The sequence below is a fragment of the Lactuca serriola genome, chromosome 8 (genome assembly GCF_051521515.1).
Source record: "Lactuca serriola cultivar US96UC23 chromosome 8, Lser_US96UC23_V15, whole genome shotgun sequence".
Taxonomy (NCBI): domain Eukaryota; kingdom Viridiplantae; phylum Streptophyta; class Magnoliopsida; order Asterales; family Asteraceae; genus Lactuca; species Lactuca serriola.
In genome coordinates, this window is record NC_136415.1 from 266,863,017 (window position 1) to 266,876,133 (window position 13,117).

The 13,117-nt window shown below is 37.1% G+C and overlaps 1 protein-coding gene across 1 annotated transcript; it reads right to left on the minus strand.

Moving 5' to 3' along the window:
- Positions 1-10,589: 10,589 nt before the first annotated feature.
- On the minus strand, positions 10,590-12,239 carry LOC145069929 (protein CURLY FLAG LEAF 1-like). Its single transcript, XM_079016867.1, has 2 exons — positions 11,666-12,239; positions 10,590-11,292 (listed from the first exon to the last, which is right to left on the minus strand). Exons 1-2 carry the CDS (start codon positions 11,915-11,917, stop codon positions 10,819-10,821), a joined length of 726 nt encoding a protein of 241 aa, XP_078872993.1. The 5' UTR covers positions 11,918-12,239; the 3' UTR covers positions 10,590-10,818.
- Positions 12,240-13,117: the final 878 nt, after the last annotated feature.

Genomic DNA, 13,117 nt, shown 5'->3' on the forward strand with positions numbered 1-13,117 from the left:
ACGGTTAGATTTTGCTCACTTCTTCCCTTAAGCTTCCTTTCTTTTCTTCGATTCTACAAAACATCAATTGTAATCTTATCACATTATGTATTAAGAATCTAGAATAGAGGCTTAAAAGAGTTAGTTATTGGATTTTACCTATATTAGATCCATACGTTTCGACTCTCCCATCTCTTAGATCTCTTAGGTAAATTGGGCAGCTTCATCTCCAATGCCCTTTCTCTTGGCAATAAAAGCAAATTGACTCTTTTGGAACATGACATGGAACTACTTCAGACATTGCCTTTCTCTTATGATCAAAATTTTTGATTATAGCATGTCTTTCGTTACCATTGTCTATATCCATAGAGGTCTTGAAGTCAGATTCACCAATCATCTTTGCTTTTCTATTGTGCCAAACCATTGCTGATTCAGCAGCAATAAGCATATAGGTGAGATCTATAAGGGTCACGTCGCGGTTCATCATATAGTACTCTCTTACGAACTCACTATATGAGTTAGGAAGTGACTGAAGAACCCAATCAACAGCTATTTCCTCACAGACAACGGATCCCAACATTCTTAACCTATCAATGTGTGAATTCATCCCTAGGACGTGTGCAAACACCGGCTTTCCTTCTTTATGTTTACTTGCCAAAAGGTATTGAGTGATCTTGAACTTTGCAAGTCTTTGAACTTGTGGGTTAGGGAGAATAATTGGAGGAGGTGGAGGAAGTGAAGCATGATTTCTTGTTCCTCGATCGAATCGTGGAATATCATCTTCATGTGGAAAGCTTGTTCCCCGGGATTTGGGAAGACCATAGTTGTCGAACTTTGACATCTACAAAACGGGAGAAAAACGAATTCAAGTTAGTTGATATATTGAGTCCTTAGTAAATCACCCAAATGAAGTACTAAGGCTAGGACCCAACACAATATTCCACAACTCAGGAGAGGGATGCCGTAACCCTAATTGCAGAATATTTGAAGGTAAGTGAATGACGATTCACTAATTTCCACCACGAAAAACGAAAAAGAAATTTAAGTTTTAAAACTATGAAAACTCCTAGATCCTTTGAGATTCATTGAACATTTCAATGGCATGTTTTAATCTCGATATGCCCCTCTTGTTTGTGACTGGGATGCCGAGGATCTCAAAGTGGGTGTGAATAACCATGCAAACTTACATGGTGCCCTCACATGTTACAGTCACCTATTCGATGTTCCGGTAAACCACACACGCTCCACCGAACTATGACAAACATTGAGTCACCCTTTGCTACCTTTGCTTAGAACCATTTAGTGTGCCGGTTAACCACACACGCTCCACTGACGTCTTCGCAAGGGCACAAAGTGTAATTTCATGGAATTGCATCAATTCACTTTTGCCTAAGTAACTAAGATTAGGAATTTGTAAAACATTTAGTTACTTTTATATTTCATTATACTTATAATCGAAGGTTTTTGTCCTATCCTACCCGTTCGGCTAACGACCCTCCACTAGTCAACAGTGCGGCGGGTAAGAGTGGATACCCATTCAATCACCATTTTATAGGCAATTTCTTAAACACCCCTTATAGACCAGCTTCGTGAATGAGGCCTACTAACGGTAAGACTGACTTTTACTCATACATATATAATGTTAGACTTTTAATGTTATATATAGTATAGGGTGTATATTACACTTTTAAAATACTAGGTGGTTAAATTTAACAATTATACTTTTAATTCAATTAAATTGTAAACCTAAACTTTTATGGATTTATTAAACTTCTTTTAATTATACACCTTAATTAATTAATAAAACCATGAGGGTGTGATTTGAATCTTTTTCAAAACATGACTAGGGTTTTAGAATTTAACATTCCTAATTAAACTTTTAATCAACTTTTAAATTCCAGAAATTGAGGGCAAGTTTTGAAACATTTCAAAACATTAGGGTTTAGAATTTAAATATACATCAAATTAAACTATTAACCCAAAATTTAAATTCCAAAACTTGAGGGCAAGTTTTGAAACCTTTTTCAAAACATTAGGGTTTTAACTATTTAAATTTCAAAACAACAAAACTTTTGGGTTCAAATTTAAACTATAAAACCTAAAGGGGAAAATATGAAACTTTTCATGACAACAAGGATCAAATAACAAATAATCTAAAATTAACAATTAATCACATAATTATCTATATTTGATTTATTTAATGATTTCTTGCAAAACAATTTACCAATTTAATCAAAATAATTAATCAATTATCACATAAGGAAACAAATATTTTATTAATTGATAAATATCTTCAATTAGATCAAGAATATAGTCATATATATCAAAAAATCGGATTTATATTGATCTAATGTGATAAAGCAACTTTCCATAAGCAAAAACAGCAAGAAATCGCGAAGATAACTCCATCTGACGAGTTGACTCATCGAGTCAAGCATGGACTCGTCGAGTCAGCATGGACTCGGCGAGTTCAGCTATGGACTCGGCGAGTCCAGCCTCCAGAACACAAAAAAATCGAATTTTTCAATCATATAATGCATCAATACAATAGAAACTACTCTAGGCTCTGATACCACTGATGGGTTTTGGTCATAAGACATCCTATGTGCTCATACAAACCCTAATGCTTGGATCTAGGTTTCTCTATTGAACATGCAAGTTATCCAAGACTATAAACCCTAATTCTTGCATTCAAGTAATCATATTAACATGAGAATAGGTTTAAGATGTTACCTTGATTGTTATGTAGCAATAACAATCCTAAATCTCCTTGTATTGACCTTAGAAAGCTGAGAGTCACAAATGTCACTCCTCTAATGGTTCACAAACACCATAAGCAAGAGGATGAAGAGGAGAGAGGATGGAGGCTGCCCAAAACATGTTCTAACCCTAGAAGAAGTCTTAGCCACGTTTTTGGGTCATAAGGGTCTTATATATAGTGAGGCTATTAGGGTTATCTAACAAGGAAACCCTAATTTGGATGCTTAAGCCCTAAGCAACCCATGGACCCCTTTCTTTAAGGCCTTGGACGATTTCCTTATGGGTTTCCCCATAGAATTCGTCCATCCCTTAATACAAGGCAATCCATGGCCCAAATTGCAATTATCTTATAATTACAATTCCAGTCCGTTAAGTTTAATTAATCTCTTTTAGTCACAAAACTAATTATCAATTAATTATTGACTAATATTAATTAAACAATATGATTTCTCCTTTAATATATTATTCTCATAATATATTAATAAATCATATTTAATCCTTTCTCTCCATAATTCATCCTATCAAGTTGCTTTGGTGAAGGCAACCCAAAAGGACCATGCACCATCGGGTCAAGTACATACCAAAATAGTTATGGACTTAGACACTAATCCAACACAATCTTCCCGAGCTCCTCTTTTGAAAACTGAGTACCTGAAACCAAAACTGAAAACTGTAAGCACGAAGCTTAGTGAGTGTCCCCAAACTACCACATACTATACAATAACATATAAAGCACATACTGGGCCTTGCCCACTGCATCGGACCAAAGGCCGGAAACTGCATCGGACCAAAGTCTGGAAACTGCATCGGACCAAAATCCGAAACTAACCAGGGCCTTGCCCTCTACATCGGACCAAAGTCTGGAACTGCATCGGACCGAAGTACGGAAACTAACCAGGGGCTTGCCCTCTGCATCAGACCGAAGTCTGTAAACTGCATCGGACGAAAGTCCGGAACTGACTGCATCAGACCGAAGTTCGGAACTGACTGGGACCTCATCCCTGTATCGGACCGATGTCCGAAACAGACTGAACATAACATAGCAAAAACATATCAACTAGCATGAACACATATACTGCATACTACATCGGACCAGGTTCCGGAACACATAACACAAAACATGCTTGAATCACAAAGACATCAAGCAATATAACTATTGTATCGGACAGAGGTCCGAAACTACTGCTAACTAAACGATTCCTACTAGAAGGAAACTCACCTCACACTGCTGCAGTCCCGTAGACTTAATCCCACACCGCTGAAGTACCGCAGACTCGACCCCAACAGCTAGATGACAAATTCCCGATCTGTCAACATCAAAATAACACCCAATTAATAATTGGGTTCCACTACATTAATATAATTACATACTTTGGATAATTACTACATTATCCCAAGCTTGGCTTACCCAAGCCTAAGGTCCAATCCATAGGCCCAAAGTCAACTAGCGATCACAGCCCAACATATGGCCCAATTTTCCAAATTGGGCCCAAACCTCTACATGGGCTTCCCTTAAGTCACAATTGTCCAGTCCAGTCCAAAATGTCCCATTCTAAGGGCCCAATATCATACAACCCTCTAGGTCCAAACTATGGCCCATCTATGGCCCAATTTTCCAAATTGGGCCCAATCCTTCATATGGGCCTTACCCTAGAGCCCAACTAGTTATTCTAATCCATTTGATTATTCTTGGATGGCCCAACACAAAGCCCAAGTGAAATTAGGGCTTCACATAAAATGATAATTAGGGTTAAGTGTTTCTCACTTAACCCATTAAGGGCTTAACCCACTGCGGACTTAATCCATTAAGTCCATTATTACTTAGATTAATTTCTACCAATGATTATTATTTAATATTTCACTTATTAAATAATTCTCGTGTGTGTCGTGATAAATTCTCAAATATTAGGATTTTCTCAATTAGCCCATTAAGGACTTGATCCATTAATTCCTTTACTCTACTAGATAAATGGCATGGAATAATTTGGGCTTAATTCACAATCCAATCCCAATGGCCCATAAGTTGGCCCAATAAGTCTAAGGCCCAATACTCATAATTAGGGTTTTCCACCCAAACATGGCCTAATAGGCCCAAAACCAATATCTAAGCCCATTAGGGTTTGCTAGCAGGGCACCACCCACTACCACCTCGGGTAGTGGTGGTCGATGGCAACTCACGGCGGCGGCCACCACCTTACGGTGGTGGTTATTATTATTTTTTTTATTATTAACCAAAGCTAATTACAATTACAATGTTTAATCCAAACATAACCACACACACTAACTAACACACACACAGCCACACCATGGTGGCAGGTGATGGTGCTTGGCGGCAGCCACCACCTCACGGTGATGGCGTTGGCTTTTCCGTGAACTCCTACTAAACAAAGCACCCAAACACACCTGTTGCTAACGAAAATACAACCACACCCACCCATGCTTCGTTTTTCAAGCATCCAGTCACCCCTTCCGGTGGCACACGACGGCGATATCAATATCTTGCCATAACAGCCACCGCCTCATGGTGGTGGCGGCGGTTCTATTGGTTCCCAGCCGAGAAACATTCTCCCACACGAACATGTCCGGAGAACGGTGACAGAGTAGCAGCGTAACGATAGGGAAGGTGCGAATGAGACTTCACTGGCGAAGGAACGTGATGGGTGGTGGAACTATGAGCAACTGGAGCGGCGACTTCGTCCTCTCATCGGGATTGACCACAGCGGCAGCAACACGACGACAAGAAGGTTCGGCGACGCAGGTTGCTATTGGCGGCCGATGAAGCAACAGCGCCTGGAGGCTGCTCGACGGTACTAGGTGGTCGGAGAATGGACGAGATGTCTGGTGGTGGTCGCCCGGAATGTGATCGATCGGAGAAACAAAATCAGATGGCGATGATGGCTGGGAAACGACATGCTTGCCGGACTCGATTAGACTGCGGCGGACTGTAGTTGAAGATGGAGAGGGTGGCGGCTAACACTTCTTTAGGGTTAGGATTTGTGGCAACCAGCAATGTTACAGCTTATATACTAGTTCCTAACACTTCTTTATCATAATTACAATTATGGTCCTTCCCCATGATATCTTTTCAGATTCAATCCATTATTTTTACCCTTGGTTCTATTATTTCTTTTCAAAATAAATCCCTAAATTACCAATAAACCCTTAAGCCTTCAAATCTTTTCAGTAGAAGTCCCATAAATTACCATTTAGTCCTTGTCTTCACAAACACATACAAAACCAGTCTGGAAATTACACTTTTAACCCCCAACTTCTAACATTCTTCACAAATTAATCCAGTAATTACATTTATTAATTTATTTAAATAAACGGGGCGTTACAACTCTCCCCGACTTAAATTAGATTTCGTCCTCAAAATCATTCCTTACACGATAACTACTCCAGGTACATTGCCTTAATCCTGGGCTCACTCTGGCTTTCTCAGGGTAGCCGTGATCAATCTTCGTAAATCCTTAACATCTATAGGAAAACTAATGCCTTGCAACAAGATCACATCTACTTCATCTGCAATTTGTTGTCTTGAGATGGTCTGAATGCCTGACAGACCACTCTTACTGAATCATCATTGCCGAAACCATTATACTTATCTCTCTGCTACCTACTCATCTCCCGATAACTCAAGGCTCCTCCTAGAAAACAGAATCACAGATCCACTTATCCGTGCGATTCACTCATACTTGGCCAATGGCCAGCTATTTCCACTATGAGTGACTTGTTACTATCCATTTAAACCAGCTATTCTGTCCGTACTTGCAACCTAAACATAATTACTAACACTGCCAAACACTGAAATTGTCTAAACACTAAACTGCCTGAAGCAGTATGTTGCCACATGGTTTCTTATCGAAATCTATCTAGGCCTTCCTGGTCTCAATTGGTTCGTCAATCATCTGAAATACCAGGTTTCGACCCGATTGTGGAGCCAAAGGGCTCCATACTTAGTCAACTCGCACGACTTCTGAACAAATCCTTCTCTGGAGCAAGTTGCCACTAGTTATCATGTCACTAATGCTCTAACAACCTCCTGATCCAACCGATTGAGTCTGTGCGTCGAATCCTGATGTTACCAAACATCGGCTAAACGCGATTTCTACATGACCATTGGTAGACTCATGTCATGAATGACCTTAAGCAGTCCACTGCTTCCTTGCTCTTATAATTGTAGTAGTGATCCCACGGTCTCATCACTGGCTCAAACAAGTCCAATTCATCTGGAGAAATCTATAACCAATCTATGGATTTGCCACGCCCTCACTGCTGCACCCGAACTAGTGGGTACTATTGTTCTCCTTGTGATTGATGGTTTTTGAGCATTCTAACACTTCTAAGTGTACATGCAACCCTAAATACCTTGGATCTATGTTTTCTCTATTATACATGCAAATATGAACATCCAAGGTATAATCCTAATATAGCATACAAAACAATGAATATAACAAGATAGAATACATACCTATTTGATGTAGAAAGTCTTCATGAAGCTTGAGTGCCTAGTGCCCCAAGTGTGACACCTCAAATGGTTCACACAACACCAAATACACTTGGAATAACTTGAGAGAATTCTACACTTCATGAAAATCGGCTAGCCCTTCTTTTACACACCCTAGTGCTGATTTTGGTCAAGAATAAGATGCATATATAGTTAGGGTTACACCATGTAAACCCTAATTGACATGGCCTTTCATTTCCATGATCCATGGGTACAAAATACCATGGAGCATCCATGGAGCATCATATGGGTTTTAGCCAAACTAGATAATCCATGGAGCATTAGCCCACTATATAAGTATGGATGATTTGCACAATTAACCCATATATTTAATTAGTCTTCTTTTGATCAATTAATTAATCCTAGATTAATTCTTGATCAATACTAATTAAATAATCTTATTATTCTTATTATTAATATACTAGAACTTGTAATGTATTAATAACCAAAAGTGTCTTATTTCTCTCATTTAGTCTATCCACATGCATGATGTCATGCAACCTAAATGGACCATGTCGGGTCGGGTCAAGTCTTACCAATTATAGTTATGGACTTAGACATTAATCCAACAGTCTCCCACTTGGATAAGTCTAAAACTATTATTGTGTACGACTTCAGGAACTGACTGGCAATCGTAGCTCTCAAAAGCTTCTGTCGAACTCTGACCTTGTCGATAAACTTTGACCTTTGTCAATGACTTGTCCATTAGATAAGGGATCATATATTCCTCCATTCTAGATATCATATGTTCTGAGACATGGATTATAATCATTCTGTCTGTCCATTTGTTGTTTCCCGATTTCCGCTTTACGACGACTGACTAATTGAACAAATCAAATCAGTCCTGGCCCGGCCGAGCACTTCCATTTGTCATCATCAAATCATCGAGGGGCCAACAGATATTGCTTTTATCCCGAAGGTAAAAGGAATGGATAAACTTCGAATCATATGGCTTGTTCTACTACTTGTTGAATCATACACAAAGGCACGTTTTATAACATCGAGTTACGAATGCGTTTTCATGCAATCAATGTACTATCAACTCATAGTAACAACTCATATCTCTAGGTTTGAAGAATATAAGATATTATCGTCTCATGATCACTCGTGATAAAATCCATGAAGTGATTCCAATGGGCGTGGGTTGAATCCAATACTAAGAACTTATGAGCACTCATGAGTGTTGTAGCCCTTTGTCCAACATCTTAGACCTCTACAAGCCAACCCATGACAGTCTTAATTCATATCTACTTCCAACATATAACCGACTATGGATGGTTTGAATAACTTAGTCATCCAGAACAATGACCAAGTTTATTCTGGAAGTCAAAACATGCAAAATGAAACACAATAATAATGGAATCTAATATGGTCTAAGAACTTATGAATATAAATAAAACACCTTTTATTTATCACCATATGATTACACATTATTCATTGTATACTGTTTCAGCTATCAACTTTATTCTTGAATTAAAACCATAGTTGTCCCATGCTCCAAGCATGTACACTATGTTTTCCAAACACTAGTCATGTCATACACCATGTATGCACACTATGTTTGTCTATGATCTTTGATTTATGAAATAGATCAATTGAACAAAACTCCAATGATCCTTTTTTTTCATAGTCCAAAATCCCTACCGCAAATGTAAGAATTCCAAATTCTTGCCATTTATCGAAATCTGTTAGATTCTAAACTTATATGCATTGATCCTCTTGTAATGATTATGCGCAAATTCACAAAGACAAATACATATGGATCAAAATACACCCAAATAAAAAAGGTAATTTGAAGATAGACACACTTAGTTTTGGGGACTTTTCTCTCTATTGTATTATTCCGAACAACGAAAAGTACAACCGGGAAATATGAAAGCTTCAAAATAGATGGAATAAAAAAACAACTAATTTCCTAAACTAGCGGATAGACTTTCAGTAGCATGCTAACCCACGATGCACCTAATTATATGAGACTCACTCATATTTTATTCTACACTAATACATAGTCAACAATGACCAAATCAAAATTATCATTAACCATGCAACCTCATTAAGCCTTGACCGACCCATTACCCGTGAACGAAACCCGATTAACCCAACATCTGGCAGTGTTTTATGTAGATAATAATTTGGTTTTAAAACTAGCCGTTTAATTAGGTCCAGAAAAAGAGAGCTAGGACTCCAACCCAACACCGTTTCAAATTGTCCGTACCGGCCACAACGAAACCATGAAGTCGGCAGTACTGAAGAGAAGTTGGAGGCCAACCAGTCTCCATTCCGTGCACTCAACCAACTCCACCCAATGTAATGAAACCAACCCAAGAAAAAAAGATCACATTCGGTAAGGAATAGTATTCAATCCGAATCCTTTGGGGCAACAAACAAAAATTTCTCATTCAGTTATAATGCTCAATTTCTTTCCATATGCGATTACAATATACAAAACACCAACCAACCGTGTGGACTTTGTTTTGTTTGATAATGTACAAGGCTTCATCTTTTGATACAAAGCTTATCTACATCATATCTAATCCAAGCCAAATTATAATAAACATTTACGTAGGTACATATTACATATAGCATGGAGGTTAGAGAGTTTGTATATTAAAATAAATACTATAAATTTTACCAAAAGAAGAAGCAGTTAGATTAATTAAGATTTAAGACGAAGGATATAATATCCAATATGTTATATTTTGCGTTTTGACCGAGTGACAATGAGATGGTGATGAAGAAGGTAAAAAAGGGAAACAGCCAAAGAGGAAGGAATCTATGCAGAAAAGGGTTGTACGGTACTACTGCAACACCATCACTGTTGGATAGAGATTGATGCTGTGATTTTGGTGCTGTCCCCAGTACTTGACATAACAAACACAAACACAAACACACCCCCTCCCTTCGTTTCTTTTTATTCCTTTCTATTATTCTTTCCCTCCTAGACCATCAAGATTCAACCTCTCTTCTGCTACCTATTCTGAAAAAATAAGTTTGTTTTCTTTTTAATTAATAAAAAAGAAATTAAAATAAAGGAATAATGTCATGTCTATTTTCTACCTCGAGGAACCCCTGATGTATATATAAAAGAGAAATAGAAAAATCAAAAAACCAACACGTCTCCGTCATTACCCACTAATGATAATGATAAAATTAGTATTCGAGTGTGTTGACTTTGATCATGCCCACTATTTTCTGGAATTTACTTAAATGGTAATCAACAAACACCATATTTAATGCACGATCATAAAATGTCTATTAATATACTAGAACATGTTTATGAAAAATAATATTCTTCGGTTTTCGTCAATTTCAACTAGAAGAAAAAAAAAAAAAAAACAGTTCGTTGTTAAAAAATCGACAAAAAGAATTACCATAAATTAATCTCATTTCAAAATCCACACATCAAACCTCCAGAAGAAAACGCCCACATGATTGATCCATCATATTTTCTTCATTTTTCCCCATATCCCCCCCAAAAAAAATGGAAAAAAGAGAAAGAAGAAAAAATTCAACACAAAACAAAAAAGAATGAGAGAATCAGGAAAAAGGAAAATGAAAATCAATTCATGGCCCTAAGCATTATCATCGGATCGGTCAAAGTGAAGGAGTTGACCACAACATTTGGGGCAATCCTCCACCTGTTTAGGCACCATGAAGTACATGAAACATCCTTTGCATCCGGCAACCACTAATACATGCCCTCCTATCCGACTTCCATTTTCATTTATATTTTCATCTTCATCTTCATCTTCATCTTCTTCCTCATCTTCGACTTCATCTTCTTCTTCTTCTTCTTCTTCTTCTTCTTCTTCTTCTTCTTTTTCATCTTCTTCTTCTTGTTCATGGTTTTGATTTTGTTTTCTTGATGATGAAGCTGCCGGAGATGACTCCACCGAAGATCCTCCACTGCCATATGAGCTCTCCTCTCCCTCTTCCGCTTCCTCTTCGTCGCTGTAAAAGTATCCGCTAAATCCGTCATCAACCGTTCTTGGATCCTCTTTTGATTTCATCCCTGTTCTCCAGTTTATGTAATACACCTCCCCTGTCTGTTTTCCGTCAAACCCCAGGGTCACATGACATGTATATCTAAATTAAACTTCTTTACCACTAAAATACTCACATAATATTGGATTTTATAGCCTTCTTTTTTCTTTTTCTTTTTTCAAGTATTGCAAAAACAAAAACCGGGGTGTTAAAGGTAACAACTTTTTCCGAAGAAAGCAACAAAAAGGGACGGAATTTAAGCAAGATCCGTGTTTGAGGTTTTGTTGAGTACATACATGAACAATAAATAGATAATTCTTTTTATTCATGTCCAAAATTAAAATCTTTTTATCTTAAAGACTGATTTAATGTGGGGAAGACGCAGTAATTTAGCAATTAAGGAGGGTGTATATGTATATGTATATAAAGACGAACCTTTAAATCCAGGCATTGCTCCCAATGGTAGGGTAGTGTTATATTAGAATTGAGCTCCAAGGTGGCGTCGGAGGAGTTTGTTGAGCTGAGGCAACGATTATTCTGAGACCCTGAAGAGGAGGATGATGACCTCCCAAACCCCAATCCTTCGTAGCCGTTGATGCTGATGCTGCTCTGGTGGTGGTTTAGAGAGAAGCTTTGAAGAGATCTTTCCAAGGATGCAGTGATCGCCGCCATGTTTGGCGCTGTCATTCTCAATCAATTATACCTTCTCCCCTTACCAAAACAAAAAAACAACCACCCAAGAAAGAGAAACAAATTAACGCTTAATAAACAAAGAAAGAGATCACCAACCAAGACTTGGTTTTAGAGAGAGAGAGAGAGAGAGAGAGAGTGTGTTAAGTATGTTAGGATTTGATAAGTTTGAGAGAATATGAAAACTTGGACCTTGAACCATAAAAAATAAACTGGATTACAAAAGTGGTCCCTCCATTATCATCAGTATGTTATTTTCATCCTTCCGCTCTTGATTTAAAATTAATCGCCTATAAATGGTAATGGTAGCTCTAAGGCCTATGATCTCTATTCTCCTACCAAGCATTAAGGAAACACCCATCAATATATATATATATATATATATATATATATATATATATATATATATATATATATATATATATATATATATATATATATATACTCTACGGGTAATGTTTTGTATGGCTCAACAATACAATTATACAGTTAAAATACATGAGGGCAAAGCCAAAAATTTGGATATTGAAAGTATAAATACAGTCAAAATAAAAGGTTACTACTTCATGCAGTTATCTAATGTATAAAGTTGTACATCTTAAACTATAATATAAACAAAAAAATTGCAATTGAATCCAATGATTTTCGTTCCTTGAAAATGATTGATTATATCTTTATAAAAAAATCTATACAAACCTATATTTTTTTTAAATGAAAATGATCAAAAATTAACAAATCTTTCTTTTGAAAATGAGAGTTAGAAAAAAAAAATTATATAATGACATAAACTATAATAGTATTGATAAAATAAAATACTAAATGCATCGTATATTTGTGTGAGATGGTAATAAAAGCTTGAATCATATATCGATAAAAATTATACATCTGAAAGATATATTCTGATTTATACAAAGCTTTTTATATTGAAATGTCACACCCCAGACCAAGGCGGAACATGTCGGGAGTGCGACTAATTTCATGGATCACAGATAAATTGAATATATAGCACAAGTACAACGATAAACAAAATAGCATATATATTTCATCATAAGATTTTACTACAAGGTTCTTACAAGTGATAACAGATAGTAGTTGCCTTAAACAAGTAGGCAGATAACAAAAGTAGATAGTTAAGTCGTCTGTATCCACGGCAAATCTTTCGTCTGAAAGTCTATCTAATGATCCCCTGAGAATACA